The sequence below is a fragment of the Anolis sagrei genome, chromosome 10, assembly GCF_037176765.1.
Source record: "Anolis sagrei isolate rAnoSag1 chromosome 10, rAnoSag1.mat, whole genome shotgun sequence".
Taxonomy (NCBI): Eukaryota; Metazoa; Chordata; class Lepidosauria; order Squamata; family Dactyloidae; genus Anolis; species Anolis sagrei.
The window spans coordinates 35175188-35199262 of NC_090030.1; the positions used below are offsets into that span (position 1 = coordinate 35175188).

The 24075-nt window shown below is 47.0% G+C and overlaps 1 protein-coding gene across 1 annotated transcript in view; it reads right to left on the reverse strand.

Annotated features, from left to right (window-relative positions):
• Nucleotides 1–6995: 6995 nt before the first annotated feature.
• Nucleotides 6996–24075, reverse strand: part of PASD1 (PAS domain containing repressor 1) — a 167991-nt gene continuing 150911 nt past the window's right edge. Inside the window, exons 18-21 of the mRNA XM_067471693.1 lie at nucleotides 16605–16832; nucleotides 14663–14874; nucleotides 12165–12363; nucleotides 6996–9572 (exon numbers count right to left, since the gene is read on the reverse strand). Of these exons, the coding sequence (XP_067327794.1) occupies nucleotides 9387–9572; nucleotides 12165–12363; nucleotides 14663–14874; nucleotides 16605–16832 (825 nt within the window). The 3' untranslated portion in view covers nucleotides 6996–9386. The remainder of the gene's footprint in view (nucleotides 9573–12164; nucleotides 12364–14662; nucleotides 14875–16604; nucleotides 16833–24075) is intronic.

The following is a 24075-nucleotide window of genomic DNA, read 5'->3' on the forward strand; positions in this document are numbered from 1 at the left end:
TTCACAGCCTGGATCTCACACCCAATCATCAGTTCACTAAATTGAGGGGTGGAAAACACATTTTTCTGATGACGACAAGGTGAAAATCGGAAGTGACAAACTGGCTGAAAAAGGTGGAGGGAAACTTCTATGGAACAGGTATCAAAAACCCGTCCCACGGATGACAAAATATAGTGAACTGAATGGTGATGATGTGGAAAACTATACATCCCAGTAACTACAACTCGCATAGGTCAAGGTCTATTTTCCCCCAAGAGCATCTCAAGAGCACCCCTGGGCAAAATCGACTGTACTGCAAAGGCTTACTTTGCATAAGGGTTGTGCCGCCCCTGTACCTAGACTACAATCCATGTAAATACATTCTTTGTGTGTGTGTGTGTGTGTGTATCATATATTGTAACCTTATTTTCCGGATATCCCTCGTACATGACATTAATGGCTCGCCCAGGTTCGTTGGCTCCGTGCATAACAAACTCTTGAACTTTGACATAAGTTACACACAGACAACTCCCAATTCACCAGGACAGAAATAAGGAGAGGTAGGGGGGAAAGGAGGTGTTTTGTTTTCCTTTTGCAGAGGAAGGGATAATTCTCGTTCCAAGGTGCCAATTGCCAGGGCCAACCCAAAACGTGTTGTTGCCGGAGGCAAATGGCGAAGGGGCCACCCACAATGAGGCAGTGCTAATCGAAGGGGTTCCTCCATTACAGGTTAAGCAGGTGAAGAAAATTCACCTTGTCCTCCAAAAGATGTGGCCCGAGAGAGATATCCACCTGGCATCCTCCCATCCGAGGCGGATGCTTCGCCCTGCATCTAAAGTAAGTTAGTTCCTGAGAAAAACTTTCCGGAAACCCGAGAGAAGGACGAGAGAAGGATGGTAAACCATCAAAACATCCTTGCAGAGTGCCAATTCTCTCACACCAGATGCAACTTGCAGTTTCTCAAGTCGCTCCTGACTGACCCAGAAGGGGGGGGGGGAAGTGCAGCCGAAGCAATGTCCTTGGAGACAGCCAATTCCCTCACACCAGATGCAACTTGCAGTTTCTCAAGTCGCTCCTGACTGACCCAGAAGGGGGGGGGGGGGAAGTGCAGCCGAAGCAATGTCCTTGCAGACAGCCAATTCTCTCACACCAGAAGCAACTTGCAGTTTCTCAAGTCGCTCCTGACACAGAAGGGGGGGGAGGTGCAGCCGAAGCAACGTCCTTACAGACCGCCAATTCTCTCACAGCAGAAGCAACTTGCAGTTTCTCAAGTCGCTCCAGACACAGAAGGGGGGGGGGAAAGTGCAGCCGAAGCAACGTCCTTGCAGACTGCCAAATCTCTCACACCAGAAGCAACATGCAGTTTCTCAAGTTGCTCCTGACGCAGAAGGGGGGGGGGAGTGCAGCCGAAGCAACGTCCTTGCAGACTGCCAAATCTCTCACACCAGAAGCAACATGCAGTTTCTCAAGTCGCTCCTGACACAGAAGGGGGGGGGGAAGTGCAGCCGAAGCAACATCCTCGCAGACAGCCAATTCTCTCACACCAGAAGCAACTTGCAGTTTCTCAAGTAGCTCCTGACACAGAAGGGGAGGGAAAAAGTGCAGCCGAAGCATCTTCAGCATGACACATTCCTGTAAATGTCCAAAACAGCAACTTGGGGGTGTTCAAAAAGGCCTTAAAGGGCTGAGGCCCATCGTTTGAGGAGCCCTGAACTATTGATTATAAGATTTTGGAGATGTGAGAAAAAAGTGCATCATAAAATCAAGAAAATATGGAAAGAGGCGGATTGCCCTTTTCGTCTGGCATAACAATATGATAACTGATGGAGAAAAGAGTTCTTTAGGAATAAAGTGCATGCTTTCAGAAAGGCCGGTACGTAGACATTTCTGGTTGGGACTGAACAGAATAAATTCCCACTTTGGAGACGTTTCCGCTCTCCTCGTTCTCCTCTCCGCAGGCACATTCACAGTTGCCATCGAAAGGGCTTCTCCAGCAAGCCCCGTCCGGCACAAACTTTGCGGAAAGGGAGAAGAAAGGAAATGGAAAGGACTCCACAGACACTTCCAGTCGCTGTGGACAAGCAAGCGCTCTCAGCCTTGAGCCAGGTTTAGCACAAAAAACTATACAAGTACATAACGGATTGTCCTATGTCCCCCACAAACATGGCAACCACAAGGGGTTACATTCAGGAATGAATGGTGGATCCAAGATTAATTGAACAAACTGGCTCGTTTTTGTTATTGGGTGGAAAGTGGGATGGAGGAATAAAAGGAGGGAGAAAGGGAAAGAAGAGAGGGAGGAAAGAGAAAAGGGTATGAAGGAGAAAAGGGAGGAAAGGAGGAGAAAAAAGAGGGAAGAGAGGGAGAAAATAGGGGAAGAATAGAGGGATGGAAGGGAGGGAATAAGAAAAGAGGAAAGGGAGAAAAAAGGGAAGGGAGGGAGAAAGAGAAAGAAGAGAAGAATGGAAGGAAAGGAGAGAGGAAAGGGGAAAAGAGAAAAGGGAGGAGGGCAAGAATAGCGGGAAGGAAAGAGGAAAGGAAAATAAGGATAGAATGGATGAAGGGAGGGGAAAAGGAAGGAAGAGAGGGGGGAAGGAGGGAAAGAAGAGGGGTGGAAGGAAAGGGGAATGAAAGGAGGGACTGAAGGAGAAAAAGGAGGGAAGGGAGGGAAAGGGAAAGGAGGGAATGAAAGAGAAAAGGGAGGGAGGAGAAAGAAGAGAGGGGAGGAAAGAGGGAAGGGAGGGAGGGAGGAGAGAAAGAAGAAAGGAAACAGAAATAGGGGAGGAAAGAGGAAGGGAGGAAAGAAGTGGGGTGGAAGTAAAGGGGAATGAAAGCAGGGACTGAAGGAGAAAAAGGAGGGAAGGGAGGGAAAGGGAAAGGAGGGAATGAAGGAGAAAAGGGAGGGAGGAGAAAGAAGAGAGGGGAGGAAAGAGGGAAGGGAGGGAGGAAGGAGAGAAAGAAGAAAGGAAACGGAAATAAGAGAGAAAAGAGGAAGGGAGGAAAGAAGAGGGGTGGAAGGAAAATGGGAATGAAAGCAGGGACTGAAGGAGAAAAAGGAGGGAATGAAACAGAAACAAGGAAAGAGGAAAGGAGGGAAGGAAGGAGAAAAAGAAGGAGAAATAAGAGAGGGAAGGAAGGAAAGAGGGAAATAAAGAGGGAAGGGAGGAGAGAAAGAAGAGAAAAGGAAGGAAAGGGGAAAAGGAAGGAAAGAGGAAGGGAGGGAGGAAAAAGGGAAGGAGGAATGGAGTAAACAGGCCAGCAGGCAGAGAGAAAAGTAAGAAAGAGAAAGAAAGAAAGAAAGAAAGAAAGAAAGAAAGAAAGAAAGAAAGAAAGAGAAAGAACGCAAACCAGGTAGGAAGGGACACAGATGGAAGGAATTCAACATTCAGAAAGCATGGCATAGCGGTTTGAGCCTCGGATTGTGGCTCTGAACCCACTCACGGGGTGACTTTAGCTATGTCTCACTCTCTCAGCCTCAGGCAAAGACGAAGCCAAAAATTTTTGAGCAGAAAACTCTGCGAGAGGGTCGCCCTGAGTCTGAAACGCCTCGAGCTACACATTTCGTGAAATAAGCCATACTTCTTGAAAGGCTACACATTCTTGGGAGTGAGGGAGGGAGGAAGCATTGCTTTGCAATCCTAAGGTGCCTCGTGCTGCCCCGTCTCCTTTGCTGCGTGCGAAGAACAAGGCCCCGTTCTACATTCTTGACTGCCGACGTTTTGGCCTCCTTCTCCAGGACTGAAGTATAGTCGTGAGACTATACTTTAACATTATCCAGCCCTTTATGGGACAAAGACAAGGAGACGGATATTCTCCAGTTAAGCAATTACATATTTGCCGGAGATTCCGGTCAACCGCCGCTCCGCGACATTGCCATTTCTCCGACGGATGTGCAAAACATACATGCCCACAGCTCACCACTATCGATACCATTCACTCCTCTTTTCTTGAGATTGCGCTTTGCATCTGATGCCGCACATCTCTTCTAGTGTTTACATTCTCCCTTTCGAGGACAAGCGGGAGAGCAAAGGCGGTCCCTTTCCTCTTCGTCAGTGCAGGAAGATCAGGAGAGATTTGGCTTTGTAGACCAAATGGATCAATAGCCAAGGAATGACAATGCTGGGTTGCTGTGAGTTTTCCAGGCCAACATTCCAGAAGCATTCTCTTCTGACGTTTCACCCACACATCAGGCATCCTCAGAGGTTGTGAGGTCTGTTGGAAACTAGGAAAAAGGGTTTATGTTACTGAGGTACCCTTCAAAAGATAGTTCTATAAACATACGCTGCCACCATTTAGTTCTTGATTACTGCTTAAAGCTGCTTTTTAACTTTCAAGCACAGAGGCACACTTGAGACAGATGTGATGAACAATCAACAATAAAGTTTATTTATAAGAAACAGGAACAATGCAGGGACTCTGTTGTTGGTGCTGTATTTTGGGTTATGTAGTAGATTTCCAAAGTGTGTTTTTAAAGCTAGAAGCATGTGTATGTAATAATGTCTAGCAGAGATAGTGTTAACAAACCACAGAGTTTTGTATGAATCCTACAAAGGTATATGTGTCTCAATTCCTGCTTCCTGTGTGAGAGGCCAGATGTTTTCAATGGAATGTGAAGGAGGAGTGTCTATTACTTATGAAGAAGGTTAAGTGTCATCATTACTGATTCTTCTTTTGCCGGAGACAGAGGAATAGCTGGGTAGTAGTAAGATAGTTCCAGGTTAGGCCTATCTGTGCTGCTGAAGAATTTCTGTCAGAGAAACTATCCTGTCAGGATTCTTGTGCAACAAAGTCAGAACTGTTTTTGTAACCATTATGCTTTCAAGACGAATCTCTGAAACAGCCAAGCGAGTCCCTGCATTGTTCCTGTTTCTTATAAATAAACTTTATTGTTGATTGTTCATCACATCTGTCTCAAGTGTGCCTCTGTGCTTAAAAGTTAAAAAGCAGCTTTAAGCAGTAATCAAGAACTAAATGGTGGCAGCGTATGTTTAATAGAACTATCTTTTGAAGGGTACCTCAGTAACATAAACCCTTTTTCCTAGTCCCAACAGACCTCACTACCTCTGAGGATGCTTGGGATAGATGCAGGTGAAACATCAGGAGAGAATGCCTCTAGACCATGGCCATATAGCCCGAAAAAACATACAAAAACCCAATGATTCCGGCCATGAAAGCCTTCGACAATACATTGAAATTTTGAAAGTTGTGTTAGAGTTCTGAAATTTTCACCACCAGAACTTTAGCAACACTGTAGAAGCAAAGCACCAGCGCCCCCGAGTTTTCATCACCAGAACTTTAGTTTTGTAAGTACTTTAGAACCATGGATTACACATACCTACTAGAAACCATCAAGCTCAAAAGGACCGTTTCGTAACAACCAGCAATGGATCTCTCTTTTTGCAATCCAGGCTTATTCCTGCTGAAGAAGCATTGGCAAAATTCTCCTTCAGAACTGACGAGATTTGTTTTCCAAACAGAAAAAAGTGCAAATCCAGCACTGTTTACATTTTAAGAACATATAACACACACGTAAAAAACATCAATGCCCCTAACAATGGTCAATATTCATTTTCCTTTGGAAACGCACAAAACAGTAGGGGATGCTTTGGTATACACACCCACTGAGGAATAAAACCTTTTTTTTTTTTAGAAAATCATAAATATATAAACACAGTTAAAGTGACCAATTTACAAAAATACAATTTATTGCTAAGACGACTGCCGTGTGACGTTGCAGGCGTCGGTCCTCTTGAAGTAGAAGTCGCCACCTGGCCCAGGTCTCACACCCCAAATAGAGCAAAACCACAAAGTTTGCCTTTGTCTTTGGGTGTCTTGATAAACTACCCTCAAAACGGACAGAGAAATGGGAGAAAGTAGTCGGGGATGTTCCTGCACCTCTTTAAAAACCTACATACAGTAGAGTCTCGCGTATCCGACAAAAATGGGTTGGCAGAACGTCAGCTAAACGAAAATGTCGGATAATAACGAGCCTCCGACTTACCCGTCCGACGCAGTGCTCGACACCTAGAATACTAACAACATGGAGTTAAAGAGATAAAGCAAGGTGACGCCTCGGGGATAGAGAGTCTCAGGAGGAAGTGCCCGGATGCGGAAGAGGAGCGTGGAAATCACAGCGGGATGGAGGGAGAATGCTTCCGCTTTCAATCCTGCCTCTTTCCCCCTTTCCTCCCTCCATCCTCCTCCTCCTCGTCCTCTCTTTTTCACTTAGGAGTGTCGGATAAGACAGAATGTCGGATGAGCGAAGGTCGGATATCCGAGACTCTATTGTGTCGGGAATGGAGAGAGAGTTGGGGAGCGCTCCTTTGATTGAAGGGGAAATATTGGAGGAAAAGGGGGACATTGGATAAGATCATCAGATAAGACAGAATGTCTGACTTGGCCACGGTGGTCCACGCTCTGGTTACATCCCGTATAGACTACTGCAACACTCTCTATGTTGGGTTGCCTTTGAAGACTGTCCGGAAACTTCAAATGGTCCAACGGTCGGCAGCCAGGCTACTAACGGGAGCGCCACCTGGCCCAGGTCTCACACCCCAAATAGAGCAAAACCACAAAGTTTGCCTTTGTCTTTGGGTGTCTTGATAAACTCCCCTCAAAAAGGACAGAGAAACAGGGGGGAGGTTCCTCCACCTGTTTTTGAAAACCTACGTACAGTAGAGTCTCGTGTATCCGACATAAATGGGTTAGCAGAACATCGGTTAAACGAAAATGTCGGATAATACAGAGCCTCCGACTGTTACCCGTCCGACGCGGTGCTAGACACCTAGAATACTACCAACATGGAGTTAAAGAGTTAAAGCAAGGTGACACCTCTGGGATAGAGAGTGCCCGGATGCGGAAGAGGAGCGTGGAAATCACAGAGGGAAGGAGGGAGGATGCTTCCGCTTCCGGTCCTGCCTCTTTCCCCCTTTCCTCCCTCCATCCTCCTCCTCCTTATTTATTATTATTTATTTATTTATTACTTGCACTTATTAACCGCCGCTCTCAGCCCTTGTCCTGTCCTTTTCACTTAGGAGTGTTGGATAAGAATGTCGGATGAGCGAAGGTCGGATATTCAAGACTCTACTGTGTTGGGAATGGAGAGAGAGTTGGGGAACGCTCCTCTCATTGAAGGGGAAATATTGGAGGAAAAGGGGGGCATCGGATAAGAGCGTCGGATAAGACGGAATGTCTGATTGGCCACGGTGGTCCACACTCTGGTTATATCCCGTATAGACTACTGCAACACTTTCTATGTGGGGTTGCCTTTGAAGACTGTCTGGAAGCTTCAAATGGTCCAACGGTCAGCAGCCAGGCTACTAACGGGAGTGGCACTCAGGGAGTATACAACTCCCATGTTATGCCAGCTCCACTGGCTGGCAGTTTGCTACCGGGCACAATTCAAAGTGCTGGCCCACCCTGGACATCATTCCACAGATATATATTTTTCCTAGTTCCAACAGACCTCACAACCTCTGAGGATGTTTGCCATAGATTTAGGCGAAATGTCAGGAGAGAATGCCTCTAGAACATGGCCATATAGCCCGACAATAAATCGAGAGAGAGAGTTGGAGAGCGCTCCTTTAACTGAAGGGGAAATGCTGGAGGAAAAGGGTGCATTGGATAGGAGCGTCGGATAAGACGGAATGTCGGATGAGCGAAGGTCGGATATCCGAGACTCCACTGTGTTGGGAATTGAGAGAAAGTTGGGGAGCCTTACTTTAACTGAAGGGGAAATGCTGGAGGAAAAGGAGTGTGTCGGATAAGACGGAATGTCGAATGAGTGAAGGTCGGATATCCGAGATTCTACCATGTTGGGAATCGAGAGAGAGTTGCGGAGTGCTCCTTTAACTGAAGGGGAAATGCTGGAGGAAAGGAGGGCGTTGGATAGGAGTGTTGGATAAGACAGAATGTCGGATGAGCAAAGGTCAGATAAGCGAGACTCTACTGTATTGGGAATCGAGAGAGAGTTGGGGAGCTCTCCTTTAACTGAAGGGGAAATGCTAGAGGAAAAGGAGGGTGTCGGATAATACGGAATGTTGGATGAGTGAAGGTCGGATATTCGAGACTCTACCATGTTGGGAATCGAGAGAGAGTTGGGGAACGCTCCTTTAACTGAAGGGGAAATAATATAAATATATAACTGAAGGGGAAATGCTGGAGGAAAAGGAGGGCGTCAGATAAGACGGAATGTCAGATGAGTGAAGGTCGGATAAGCGAGACTCTACTGTATTGGGAATTGAGAGAGAGTTGGAGAGTGCTTCTTTAACTGAAGGGGAAATGCTGGAGGAAAAGGAGGGCATCGGATAAGAGCGTCGGATAAGACGGAATGTCGGATAAGCGAAGGTCGGATATCCGAGACTCTACTGTATGTATATTTGGCTAAGCTGGGAGTAGAAATAGATAGGTTTATAACTGTACTTTGTAGCAAAAATAGCGGAAACCTTTGTATAATAGGATCATAATCCTAACCGTGAAAGGAGCTGGTGCAAGAAGAAGAAATTCAGGCAAGAGTGGTGTCGTCAACAGTAGCAGCGTTCCCCAGTTACCCAAAAAGAAACAGTGGGGATTGACCAAGTGGGAAAACTCAAAGAGAAAGTCGGGGGGGGGGGGGGTATATTCACCAGCCCACCTACCAAAATAAAATCTAACATACCTCACACACAATAGAAAAGCAAAGAGGTGGAAACCTGCTGACCGTGGTCCTGAATCAGTCTGTGTTCAGAGTGGTTCACAGTGAATTTTGCCGAGATTGTAGCAAAAAAAGAAAGAAAAAAGGTCGTGGGGGAAAAGTCTTGGCTACCTCCCGAGCTCGTCATGTGCAGCTTCCGGTCCAAAACTCCTATGTATGTAAACTTCCCTACTCAAAGGAAACGGCTTTGGAGCTAGGAATCCACCTACCATAGTGAATATATGGCTTTGCAGCATCGGAAGGACCCTACTCTCCAGCCAATGGTGGCTTGCTTTCCCCCTGCGAGAAGTTCTTCTTATGTCACGTGAGCCGTGAATTGTACCACGGCGGGGACTTCTGCAAGCTTCATTGACCCGCCTCTCCATTTCGAGGCGCAGGATACAGATGAAGAGATGTCCTACCGGCGCAACGCTGGTGTGGATCATAATGCAGCCAGGTTGGCTTTCTGATCTTCTTCACCTCGAGGATTGGGTTCTCTCAAGGATCTCTCTCTTGACTCTTGAGAAGGTCCTTCCTTCCATCCATCCATCCATCCATCTTTGGCTCTGCTGCATCTCTCCGTGAGGACAAGCCTTGCCTCTCGGAGACTCTCAGGGCAGAACTGCCTTCTCTTCTGGGCTTGCCCGCCGATTCTCGCCTCCGCTCCGGTCGAACGAACGAACGAACGTAGACATGCCCAACCGTTTCCACCAGCATCTCTCCAGCCCTTTAGGCCTCAAGGCAGCTGCATTTCGGGAAGGTCTTGCAAGCCGCAGGGCTGGCCCTGCATGTGGCGGCTCTGGGGCTGTTGCGGGTGGTGGAAGTAGCCCATGGCAGCGGCACCGGCACTCTGCTGAGAGAGGTGAGGCTGTGGGAAGAGGCGCTGGCCTTGGCCCTGGCCCTGCTCAGCCGCCCCGTGCATCTGTAGAGGAAGCAAGCACTTGGTCAGAACATCAACAATATTCTGCACCTGGTGCTGGATGAATCTCCTCAATGTGTGGTTAGGGGTTGCGGCATTAGGAAGGTTGAGAACCACTGCATTAACGTCTCCTTAGCTCTCTCCAATCAGAGACCTAATCTCATATCATGGGACAATAGTAGCAAAATGACAGTTATGACATAGCAACGAAAATAATGTCATGGTTGGGGGTCACCACAACATGAGGAACTGTATTCAGGGGTCGCGGCATTAGGAGGGTTGAGAACCACTGCATTAATGTCTCCTTAGCTCTCTCCAATCAGAGACCTAATCTCATGTCACGGGACAATAGTAGCAAAATGACAGTTCTGAAGTAGCAACAAAAATAATGTGATGGTTGGGGGTCACCACAACATGAGGAACTGTATTAAGGGGTTGTGGCATTAGGGAGGTTGAGAACCACTGCATTAACGTCTCCTTAGCTCTCTCCAATCAGAGACCTAATCTCATATCACGGGACAACAGTAGCAAAATGACAGTTCTGAAGTAGCGACAAAAATAATGTTATGGTTGGGGGTCACCACAACATGAGGAACTATATTAGGGGGTTGCGGCATTAGGAAGGTTGAGAACCACTGCATTAACGTCTCCTTAGCTCTCTCCAATCAGAGACCTAATCTCATATCACGGGACAACAGTTCCTCATGTTGTGGTGACCCTCAACCATAACATTATTTTTGTCGCTACTTCAGAACTGTCATTTTGCTACTATTTTCCCGTGATATGAGATTAGGTCTCTGGTTGGAGAGAGCTAAGGAGACGTTAATGCAGTGGTTCTCAACCTCCCTAATGCATGGTGACCCCCAACCATAACATTATTTTCGTTGCTACTTCAGAACTGTCATTTTGCTACTGTTGTCCGGTGATATGAGCTTAGGTCTCTGATTAGAGAGAGCTAAGGAGACATTAATGCAGTGGTTCTCAACCTTCCTCATGCCATGACCCCCTAATACAGTTCCTCATGTTGTGGCGACCCCCAACCATAACATTATTTCGTTGCTACGTTATAACCTTCATTTTGCTACTGTTGTCCCGTGAAATGAGATTAGATCTCTGATTGGAGAGAGCTAAGGAGATGTTAATGCAGTGGTTCTCAACCTTCCTAATGCCGCGACCCCCTAATACAGTTCCTCATTTTATGGTGACCCCCAACCATAATATTATTTTCGTTGCTACGTCATAACTGTCATTTTGCTACTATTGTCCCATGATATGAGATTAGGTCTCTGATTGGAGAGAGCTAAGGAGACTTTAATGCAGTGGTTCTCAACCTCCCTAATGCCACGACCCCCTAATGCAGTTCCTCATGTTGTGGTGACCCCCAACCATAACATTATTTTCGTTGCTACGTCATAACTGCCATTTTGCTACTATTGTCCTGTGATATGAGATTAGGTCTCTGATTGGAGAGAGCTAAGGAGACGTTAATGCAGTGGTTCTCAACCTTCCTCATGCCGCGACCTCCTAATACAGTTCCTCATGTTGTGGTGACCCCCAACCATCACATTATTTTCGTTGCTACGGCATAGCTGTCTTTTTGCTATTGTTATGAATTGTAATGTACATATCTGATATGCAGGATGTATTCTCATTCAATGGACCACATTTGGCACAAATACCCGATACACTCAAATTGGAATACTGAAGAGGTTGGGCAGGGGATTTGTCATTTGGGAGTTGTAGTTGCTGGGATTTATAGTTCACCTGCAATCAAAGAGCGTTCTGAACTCCACCAACGATGGAATTGGGTCAAACTTGGCACACAGAACTCCCATGACCAACAGAGAATACTGGAAGGTTTTGTTGCCTCCCTCCTATTATTATTATTATTATTATTATTATTATTAAAGAGAAGAGAGGGGCTATGAAGGCCGATACCAGCTGTTAGAAATTGTGGGAGTTGGAGTCCAAAACACCTGAAGGGAGGGCCCAAGTTTGCCCATACTTGGTCTAAATACACCTCCACAGGGATTATGCAACCTTCCCAATTACTTCTGGGGCAACAACTCCCAGCATTCCTCACCAAGTGATCTATGTCAAGAGTGAGGAACGTCCTCTCCTCGGTTCTTTTGAACCTCCACTCCCAGCATGTCCTCATGGGAAGAGGTTATGAATTGTCCAAATGCAATTCAAAAGAACCGAGGAGAGGACGTTCCTCACTCTTGACGTAGATCACTTGGTGAGGAATGCTGGGAGTTGTTGCCCCAGAAGTAATTGGGAAGGTTGCATAATCCCTGTGGAGGTGCATCTAAACCAAGTATGGGCAAACTTGGGCCCTCCCTCCAGGTGTTTTGGACTCCAACTCCCACAATTCCTAGGAATTGGAGGGAGGGCCCAAGTTTCTCATTCCCCAAGAAGCTGTCTGGAATCACCTCCCTGGAGACATCTAAGAAGTCCCTCTTACTTAGCTGTGGGACTTCCTTTCTGCCTTTCACCCAATATAGGACCTCAGGAGAAGATGTTAAAGACCCACAGCGATAATGCGCTCCCGTTGTTCCCTGCCCAGAAACTGGTGCCACTGGGAGGCATCCTCACCTGAAGGTAGAGGTGATGCTGCTGGACCTGCGGTGGTTGCCACTGATGGAGAGCGTTGGGAGCGTGGCTCTGCTGCGCGGCCACATTGCTGTGCGGGATCATCACCGACGGGGTGAAAACGGGCGAGGGGGCGATGGTGGCGCACGTGATGGGCTGCATCTGCACCGCGGGAGGAAGTCCCTGCTGCTCCTGAGCAAACCTGCAAGACGGATAGTGGAAAACAAGCCAAAGGTTCAGGTTCATGGTCTCATTTGCCACATTGTGGCTTAAGCAAAGGATGGTATGCACATGTGTGGTGGGAATGTCCAAAGGTAAAAACATTTTGGGAACAAATAACAGGAAAAATGGAGGAGCTGCAGAACTACTTAATGCCTTCTTTGCCTCGGTCTTCTCACAAAAAGGAAGTCATCTTCAACCTAAGCAAGATGGAGTGGATGAGGGATTAGAGGACATCCAACCCCAAATTGGGAAACAAGTCGTCCAGGAATCCCTGGCCGCTCTCAATGAGTCCAAGTCCCCTTTCAGGGCCAGATCAACTCCACCCAAGAGTATGGAAGGAACAAGCGGAAGTCATCTCGGAACCATTGGCAACCATCTTGGAGAGTTCTTGGAGAACGGGAGAAGTTCCAGCAGATTGGAGGAGGGCCAATGTGGTCCCAATCTTCAAGAAGGGAAAAAAGGATGACCCAAACAATGACCCATGTCCGGTCAGCCTCACGTCGATACCAGGCAAGATTCTGGAAAAGATGGTCAAGGAAGTGGTCTGCAAACACTTAGAAACCAATGCGGTCATTCCTAAGAGTCAACATGGATTTACCAAAAACAAGTCATGCCAGACTCATCTGATCTCTTTTTTCGATAGAGTTACAAGCTGGGTAGATGCGGGGAATGATGCCGTGGATGGAGCGTGTCTGGATTTCAGGAAGGCCTTCTTTGACAAGGTCCTCCATGACCTTCTGGCAAGGAAAGTAGTCCCATGTGGGCGAGGCAAAACTATGGCGAGGTAGATCTGGAATTGGTTAAATGGACGCACCCAGAGGGTGATTCTCCCCAAGGATTCCTCCTCTTCATCCTGGAAAGAAGTGACAAGCGGAGTGCCATCCGCAGGGTTCCCTCCTGATCAGGATCTTTATTAATGACTGAGATGAAGGGCTAGAAGGCAGGATCATCAAGTTTGCAGACGACACCAAATTGGGAGGGATAGCCAATACTCCGGAGGACAGGAGCAGGACTCAAAACGATCTTGACAGATTAGAGAGATGATGGGTCAAAACTAACAAAATGAAGTTCGACAGGGACAAAGGCAAGATACTCCACTTAGCTAGTCTGTATCCATAAAAATGTAGTGTTCGTTTGTGGGATTAACATAACTCAAAAACCACTGGGGGAATAGACACCAAATTTGGACACAAGACACCTCTCAGGCCAACGAGTGACCATCACTCAGAAAAACACTGAAAAACACAGCGGAAGATACTAAAAAAAGCCCAAAAAATGCATCAAAATGCATGCGCAAAACCACACACACATACATGCATACAGTAGGGCTGGGCGGTTTCGTTCGTTAATTTCGTAATTCGTTATTAATTCATATTTAATTTAGCTTATGATCCGATATTGAATCATGCAGGAGTAATTAAAAATTGAAACGAATTTTTTCCATTTATTTCGTAATTGTTTCGAAATCTTTTAGTTATTGTTTTGAAATCGTTTCGTTATTGTTTTGTAATTATTTCCATATGTCTGGTGCAAGTTTTAGGGTTAAAAAATAAATTATCACACCAACAGTCAACAACAGAGGAAGAGGGAATCTTCAGCAGTTCCCCCTGTCCCATTAGGAGGTTTTTTTAGCATAGTGCGCAATCACGTCTGCCATTACGAATCGATTCGTAATTGGTTCGAAATCGATTCGGAATTGATTCGGAATTTTACAAAATTTCGTATATTTCAAACTTTTTTAAAGGAAAATTTCGGAATTCTTTTAAAAAACGAAACGCAAAAACCCCCTAAAAACGAATCGAGTTTAGAAACAAATTTTTCCGTGGTTGCCCAGCCCTAGTATACACATATACACAAATATATATACACACATATACACACAAAGCACATATATACAGACTGAGCCACAGCAACACCTGGCAGGGGACAGCTAGTCACTCATAAAAACACTGAAAAACACAGCGGAAAAAACTTAAAAAGCAAAAAAAACCCAAAAAATACATTACAACGCATGTGCATCCTGTCATTAAATACAGAAATAAAATGTCCTCATTTGAATTTAACATTCTCGATTGCATTTTCATTTCAGGAGAGGCCTTTCCGTTTCGTGCCATCCAAACGAACAGAACGAAACAGAAATGCAAATGAAACAAATGGGACACATCTCGGGCCCATAACCCGTTTCTACACCACCGCCCCTTCCCTGATGACCGAGTGGGGATTATATATAAGCAAACAAATCCCCAGCGGCCTCACCACCCCGTCATCCATTCCAATACCTTAAGCTCTGATCTTGGTTGTAGTCGGGCAGTTGTTGCCGTTCGCCCATTTCGGCCGGCATCGGAGTCGACACAGTGATGGGGTGCGCTTGGGAGAACACCATGGGGTTGTTGTAGAGGGGCATCGAAATGCTCATCTGCATGGGCAAGCACGCCTGCTGGACCGGGTTGCCTCTCATGACGTGCTGCTTTTGCTGTTGTTGCTGCTGCACCTGACACGTACGCACAAAACAGGCACAAAAATAAAATCAAGGTTTGGAAAGGTGAACTAGAGTAGAATAATAATAATAATAATAATAATAATAATAATAATGCTTTTCCAGCATGAGGGCAGAATTATAGAATCCAAGAGTTGGAAGAGACCTCCTGGGCCATCATCCAGTCCAACCCCATTCTGCCAAGAAGCAGGAATATTGCATTCAAATCACCCCTGACAGATGGCCATCCAGCCTCTGTTTAAAAGCTTCCAAAGAAGGAGCCTCCACCACACTCCCTCCGGGGCAGAGAGTTCCACTGCTGAACGGCTCTCACAGTCAGGAAGGTCTTCCTCGTTTTCAGGTGGAATCTTCTCTCTTGTAGTTTGTGGCCTAGTTTCCATTGCGTCCTGTTCTTCAGGGAAGCAGAAAACAAGCTTGCTCCCTCCTCCTCCCTGTGGCTTCCTCTCACATATTTATACATGGCCCTCATCATGTCTCCTCTCAGTCTTCTCTTCTTCAGGCTAAACATGCCCAGCTCCTTAAGCCGCTCCTCATAGGGCTTGTTCTCCAGACCCTGGATCATTTGAGTCGCCCTCCTCTGGACACATTCCAGCTTGTCAATATCTCTCTTGAATTGTGGTGACCAGAATTGGACACAATATTCCAGATAAAGTGGTCTAACCAAAGCGGAATAGAGCATGGGGAGCATGACTTCCCTAGATCTAGACACTAGGCTCCTCTTGATGCAGGCCACAATCCCACTGGCTTTTTTTGCCACCACATCACATTCCTGGCTCATGTTCACCTTCCTCCCCACGAGGACTCCAAGATCTTTTCCACACGTCCTGCTCTCGAGCCAGGCCTCATCATCCCCCATTCTGTCTCTTTGCATTTCGTTTTTCCTGCCAAAGTGGAGTATCTTGCATTTGTCCCTGTTGAACTTCATTTTGTTAGTTTTGGCCCATCATCTCTTTAATCTGTCAAGATCCCTTTGAATCCTGCTCCTGTCCTCTGGAGTCTTGGCTCTCCCTCCCAATTTGGTGTCGTCTGCAAACTTGATGATCCTGCCTTCTCGCCCTTCATCTAAGAGTCATGAATGAAGATCCTGAACAGTACCAGACCCAGGACAGAACCCTGCGGATGGCACTCCACTCGTCCCTTCTTTCCAGGATGAAGAAGAGGAAGCCTTGGGGAGAATCACCCTCTGGGTTCGTCCCTTTAACCAATTCCAGATCCACCTCACCGTAGTTTTGCCTCGCCCACATTGGACTCGTTTCCTTGCCAGAAGGTCATGGGGGACCTTGTCAAAGAAGGCCTTCCTGAAATCCAGGTACGCTACATACACAGCATTCCCCGCATCTATTCAGCTTGTAACTCTCTCGAAAAAAGACTTTGATTCCCTATTCAGTAGACTTCGATTCCCTATTTGACTGGCTTTTGCGATCACAATCAGCACAGCACAAGGACAATAATTAGAGTTGTGTGGCTTAGATTGAGACCAGACTATACCACAGCAAAGTGTGGCTGGGTACAGCTAGTACAACTTCTAAAAGAGCAGCAGAATGAAGGCTGTTCAGGTTTTCTCCTGCCGATCGGAGATGCTGCAATCTCACCCTGCGTCTTCTGGATTCTGGGATAAAATGAAGAAGGACCCAACCATCCCGACAGATCCATTCAGCAATGATTGGCTCTTAAGGTGATCTAGATGAGAAAATGACGAAAGGCACCTACGGCTCTATCTCTACCTGGAATTGCTGCGGTGAGGCCAGGTGTGTGCCGCAGAACTGCTTGGGTGCCATTAGGCTTTGCTGTTGTTGTTGTTGTTGTTGTTGTTGTTGTTGTTGCTGTTGCTGTGACTTCTTGGCAGCGGCCGGTCTGTTTGCTCCGGTGGTTGGCTGTTGCTGGGAAGGCCGCCGTGGGCTCTGATGCTGAACGCCACTGAAGACCATCGGCATGGGTTGCTGCATCAACATCTGTCGGGGGAAAGGATAAAAAGCTTATGGGGGGAAACACACGCTTGCATTCCAAGCTCAGAATAATGCACTTTCATACCGATATCCCGCCCTGTTAAGTCATTTGGGTATTCAGTTCTTGTGGGTTTTTTCGGGCTATATGGCCATGTTCTAGAGGCATTTCTCCTGACGTTTCGCCTGCATCTATGGCAAGCTTCCTCAGAGGTGAGATCTAATATGCTTGCCATAGATGCAGGCGAAACGTCAGGAGAAATGCCTCTAGAACATGGCCATATAGCCCGAAAAAACCCACAAGAACTGAGTGATTCCGGCCATGAAAGCCTTCGACAATACATTTGGGTATTTTATTATTATTATTATTATTATTATTATTATTATTAAACTTTATTTGAACCCCGCTAGCATCTCCCGAAGGACTCGATGTGGCTTACAAAGGCCAAGGCCTCAATACAACAACAACATATCAACAACAATACAATTCAAAGCAAATTAAAAACATAAAGCAATAACAAAACATTGCACCAATACGCAGTAAAAACCAGGGCCGGGCCTGTGATGGGTATAGGTTTAAAAGTGCTGGGTGTGACAGAAAGTGTGTTGGATTTCCAGGCAAGTGCAATGTGCAGAGAGTCCTAAACTCTAATAAATAGGCTTGGGCCCTCCATGGTTCTAAATGGTTCTAAAGTACTTACAAAACTAAAGTTCTGGTGGTGAAAATTTCAGAACTCTAACAAAACTCTCAAAATTTTATTATTATTTCATTATTGGTGATTTTAATGACAGAACTAATTAGGAACTGCCATTTATAATGACATTTTGAGAGTTTTGTTAGAGTTCTGAAATTTTCACCACCAGAACTTTAGTTTTGTAAGTACTTTAGAACCATTTAGAACCATGGAGTGCCCAAGCCTACTAATAAAGTGCTTCTGGGAGATAGTGCTGGAGGTTATCCTATTCCAGAAAGGCACATCGGAATGGCCAGGTCTTCTAGTTCTTCCTAAAGACCGCCAACGTAGGTGCTAGTCTAATGTCTTTGGGGAGGGTGTTCCAAAGTCGGGGGGCTACCACAGAAAAGGCCCTGTCCCTCGTCCCCACCAAACGCGCCTGTGACGCAGGTGGGATCGCAAGCAGGGCCTCTCCGGATGAACGAAGGGAGTGCGTGGGTTCGTACACGGAGATGCGGTCACGCAGGTAGGGTGGTCCCAAACCGTTTAGGGCTTTGTAGGTAAGCACCTGCACCTTAAATTGGGCTCGGAAGATAAACGGCAGCCAATGGAGCTCCTTAAACAGGAGGGTTGACCTCTCCCTGTAAGGAGCGCCAGTTAACATCCTGGCCGCTGCCCGTTGGACCAGTTGGAATTTCCGAGCCGTTTTCAAGGGCAGCCCCACGTAGAGCGCATTACAGTAATCCAATCTAGAGGTGACCAAGGCATGGACCACCCCGGCCAGATCAACATTTGCGAGGTACGGTCGCAGTTGGCGCACGAGTCCCAATTGTGCAAAAGCCCTCCCGGACACCACTGACGCCTGAGCCTCAAGCGTCAGTGATGAATCCAAGAGGACTCCCAAACTGTGGACCTGTGGCTTCAGGGGGAGTGCAACCCCGTCCAGCACAGGTTGCCACCCTATACCCCGGTCAGGTTTTCGATCGACCAGGAGGACCTCTGTCTTGTCGGGATTGATCTTCAGCTTGTTCCTCCTCATCCAGACAGACGCAGTGGCCAGGCACTCATCCAGCACTCGAGAAGCCTCCTTGGACTTAGGTGGAAGTGAGTAGTAGAGTTGTGTGTCATCTGCATAGAGATGGCACCCAACTCCAAAACTGCGGAACTGTGGCTTCAGGTGGAATGCAACCCCATCAAGCACAGGTTGCCACCCTATACCCCTATCTGGCTTACGATCGACCAGGAGGACTTTTGTCTTGTCAGGATTGATCCTCAGCTTGTTCCTCCTCAGCCAGATAGACACAGCGGCCAGGCACTCGTCCAGCACTTGAGGGTCTTCCTTGGAGTTAGGTGGAAATGAGTAGTAGAGTTGGACATCTTCTGTGTAGACATGGCATTCAACTCCAAAACTCCGGATGACCTCTCCCAGCAGTTTCATGTAGATGTTAAAAAGCATGGGGGACAGAATGGAGCCTTGCAGGGACCCCACAGGTCAAAGGCCAGGGGTCCGAGCAGGTGTCTCCTAGTTTCACCATCTGGGATCGACCCTCCAGGAAGGACCGGAGCCACGACAAGGCCATGTCCCCAAGATCCATTCCAGAGAGTCATCTCAGAAGGATACCATGGTCAATGAAATCGAAAGCCGCTGAGATGTTCAAGAGAACCAGGAGGGTCACACTCCCCCTGTCCAGCTCCCTGCGAAGGTCATCCACCAAGGCAACCAAAGCTGTCTCGGTACCATGACTGTAACTGGTCCAGGTAGTCGATGTCCTCTAGGGATCCTTGGAGCTTAGAGGTGACCACCCGCTCCAGCACCATGCCCAAAAGAGGGAGGTTGGAGACTGGCCTGTAATTGCTCAAGACCATAGAGTCAAAGGAGTCCAAAACACCTGGAGGGAGGGCCATGCCTGGTCTGGAAGGTCTTTGCTTTAAAATCAGAAGGAGAAACCTGTTGGGACAGCTCAAAGGCCTAGTAGACTTGTGCATTTCAGGTGAATCTCAATCTATTTCTGCTTGCCAGATACTGGAAGTCCCCCATTTTCCATTTTTGCATCCCTCCCAAAAATAGGCATCCTCATCCAGACAGCCACAGCGGCCAGGCACTCATCCAACACCCGAGGGGCTTCCTTGGAATTAGGTGGAAAAGAGTAGTAGAATTGGGCGTCATCTGCGTAGAGATGGCACCCAACTCCAAAACTCCGAATGACCTCACCCAGCGGTTTCATGTAGATGTTAAATAGCATGGGAGACAGAATGGAGCCTTGCGGGACCCCACAGGTCAAGGACCAGGGCTCCGAGAAGGTGTCCCCCAGCTTCACCATCTGGAATTGACCCTTCAAGAAGGACCGGAGCCATGACAGAGCCATGCCCACAAGAGCCATCCTGGAAAGCTGTCCCAGAAGGATACCATGATCGATGGTATTGAAAGCCACTGAGATGTCCAAGAGAACCAGGAGGGTCACACTCCCCCTGTCCAGCTCCCTGTGGAGGTCAACCACCAAGATGAACTCCACAAGACCTATCCCAGCGGTTTCATGTAGATGTTAAATAGCATGGGAGACAGAATGGAGCCTTGCGGGACCCCACAGGTCAAGGACCAGGGCTCTGAGAAGGTGTCCCCCAGTTTCAACATCTGGAATTGACCCTCCAAGAAGGACCGGAGCCACGACAGAGCCGTGCCCCCAAGATCCATCCCGGAGAGTCGTCCCAGAAGGATACCATGGTTGATGGTATTGAAAGCCACTGAGATGTCCAAGAGAACCAGGAGGGTCACACTCCCCCTGTCCAGCTCCCTGCGGAGGTCAACCACCAAGATGAACTCCGCATGACCTCTCCCAGCGGTTTCATGTAGATGTTAAATAGCATGGGAGACAGAATGGAGCCTTGCAGGACCCCACAGGTCAAGGACCAGGGCACCGAGAAGGTGTCCCCAGCTTCACCATCTGGAAATGACCTTCCAAGAAGGACTGGAGCCACGACAGAGTCGTGCCCCCAAGACCCATCCCGGAGAGCCGTCCCAGAAGGATACCATGGTCGATGGTATAGAAAGCCGCTGAGATGTCCAGCAGAACAATTGATATTCATTGGGAAACATGCCTATCTGTTGCCATGATTCACATGCTTAACCATTTTGCCTAACGATCCCATTATATTATTATTATTATTATTATTATTATTATTATTATTATTATACAACCTGGTCATAGAATCATAGAATCCTAGAATCCTAGAGTTGGAAGAGACCTCATGGGCCAATCCAGTCCAACCCCATTCTGCCAAGAAGCAGGAATATTGCATTCAAATCACCCCTGACAGATGGCCATCCAGCCTCTGCTTAAACGCTTCCAAAGAAGGAGCCTCCACCATACTCCGGGGCAGAGAGTTCCACTGCTGAACGGCTCTCACAGTCAGGAAGTTCTTCCTAATGTTCAGGTGGAATCTCCTCTCTTGTAGTTTGAAGCCATTGTTCCATTGCGTCCTAGTCTCCAGGGAAGCAGAAAGGAAGCTTGCTCCCTCCTTCTCCCTGTGGCTTCCTCTCACATATTTATACATGTCTCTCATCATATCTCCTCTCAGGCTTCTCTTCTTCAGGCTAAACATGCCCGGTTCCCTAACCCGCTCCTCATAGGGCTTGTTCTCCAGACCCCTGATCATTTTAGTCGCCCTCCTCTGGACACATTCCAGCTTGTCAATATCGCTCTTGAATTGTGGTGCCCAGAATTGGACACAATATTCCAGGTGTGGTCTAACCTGGGGATCACAACCAGATACAGTGAAGACATCTGCCCTTGCGCTGTGCTACTCCGCTGCTGAGTACGCATGCCCAGTGTGGAACACATCTCACCACGCTCAAACAGTGGATGTGGCTCTTAATGAGACATGCCGCATTATCACGGGGTGTCTGCGCCCTACACCACTGGAGAAATGACACTGCTTAGTCGGTATTGCACCACCTGACATCCGCTGGGAAATGGCAGCCAATAGTGAAAGGACCAAGGCAGAGACATCTCCGGCTCATCCTTTGTCTGGGTATCAGCCAGCACGTCAACGACTTAAATCAAGACATAGTTTTCTTAGATCTACAGAGACACTCGCTGGAACACCCCAGCAAGCGAGAGTCCAAAAGTGGCAGGCTCAAACCCAGAACCTCAATTCATAGGTGATACCAGATGAGAGACTCCCCCCTGGGCACTCAGAAGACTGGGCGACTTGGAAGGCGCTGAACAGTTTGCGCTCTGGCACCACGAGATGCAGAGCCAACCTTCAGAAATGGGGCTACAGGGTGGAATCCTCGGCATGCGAGTGCGGAGAAGAGCAAACCACTGACCACCTGCTGCAATGCACCCTGAGCCCTGCCATGTGCACGATGGAGGACCTTCTTGCGGCAACACCAGAGGCACTCCAAGGGGCCAGAGACTGGTCAAAGGACATCTAATCAACTATCAAACTCACATATTTTGTATTTTCCCTGTTTGTTTGCTTTGCTCTGTTAGAAATGTAATATATTTGACTGGCTGCCCTGACACGAGAAAAAACAATTACTACTAGTAGTAGTACTACTGTGGTGAGAATTCAAAGCCCGGTCTCCTGAGTCCTCGTCAAAGCACTCCTCCAGCGCTGACTCTCAGGTTCACTTTAAGGTCTCATTAACCCAGAAATTGCACAATAACAACAACAAATTACATAAATGGAGCCATAATGGGAAGAGCCGCTAGATGTCAGGCTTTGAACGTCAAGTCAAGCATTAAATCGAGCACACATAACAACACATAACACATAACAACTGAGCTGGAAAAAAGAAGCATCTGACTCTATACACTCTAGGCAAGTGTTTCTCAACCTTCCTAACCCCGTGACCCCTTAATACAGTTCCCCGTGTTGTGGTGACCCCCAACCATCACATTATTTTCGTTGCTAATGTAAATATTGGATAAGTAGGATGTATTTTCTTTCACTGGACCAAATTTGGCACAAAACCCCAATACTCCCAAATATGAATACTGGTGGGGCTGGGTGGAGATTGATTTTGTGATTTGGGAGTTGTGGTTGCTGGGATTTATAGTTGATCTACAATCAAAGAGCATTCTGAACTCCACCAATGATGGAATTGAACCAAACTTGGCACACAGAACTCCCACGACGAACAGAAAATACTGGAAGGGTTTGGTGAGCATAGACCTTGAGTTTGGGAATTGTAGTTCACCTACATCCAGAGAGCACTGTGGACTCTAACAAATGTGAACACTGGTGGAGTTTGGGGAAAATAGACCTTGACATTTGGGAGTTGTAGTTGTTGGGATTTATAGTTCACCCACAATGAAATAGTATTCTCAACCCCACTAATGATAGAATTGGACCAAATTTTCCACACAGAACCCACATGACCAACAGAAAATACTATGTTTTCTGATAGTCTTTGGCGACCCCTCTGACACCCCCTCATGACCCCCACAGGAGTCCCGACCCCCAGGTTGAGAAACACTGGCATAGACCTTGAGTTTGGGAATTGTAGTTCACCTACACCCAGAGAGCACTGTGGACTCTGACAATGATGGATCTGGACCAAACTTGGCATGAAACCTCAGTATACCCAAATATGAACACTGGTGGAGTTTGGGGAAAATAGACCTTGACATTTGGGAGTTGTAGTTGCTGGGATGTATAGTTCACCTACAATCAAAGAGCATTCTGAACTCCACCAATGATGGAATTGAACCAAACTTGGCACACAGAACTCCCCTGACCAACAGAAAATACTGGAAGGGTTTGGTTAGCATAGACCTTGAGTTTGGGAGTTGTAGTTCACCTACATCCAGAGAGCACTGTGGACTCTAATAATGATGGATCTGGACCAAACTTGGCATGAATCCTTAGTATACCCAAATATGAACACTGGTGGAGTTTGGGGAAAATAGACCTTGACATTTGGGAGTTGTAGTTGCTGGGATTTATAGTTCATCTACAATCAAAGAGTATTCTGAACTCCACCAATGATGGAATTGAACCAAACTTGGCACACAGAACTCCCATGATGAACAGAAAATACTGGAAGGGTTTGGTGAGCATAGACCTTGAGTTTGGGAGTTGTAGTTCACCTCCATCCAGAGAGCACCGTGGACTCTAACAATGATGGATCTGGACCAAACTTGGCATGAATCCTCAGTATACCCAAATATGAACACTGGTGGAGTTTGGGGAAAATAGACCTTGACACTTGGGAGTTGTAGTTGCTGGGATTTATAGTTCGCCTACAATCAAAGGTCATTCTGGAGCCCACCAATGATAAAATTGGACCAAAATTCTAATTTTAGAGTTTTTTTAACACTGGTAGCCAGATTTTGTTCATTTTCAGCACAACAACAGAGAGGAAACAAACAAGGACATCCAATCACATCTCAACAAAAGATTGCTCCAGGCACTGCCAGGCAATCAAATGCTAATCAAGGTGGTCAGTTGAAATGTTTACTTCTAGCTCCAGCAGACAAGAGTCCTTTATCCCACCCTGGTCATTCCACAGATATATAAACCCTTTTTCCTAGTTCCAACGGACATCACTACCTCTGAAGATGCTTGCCATA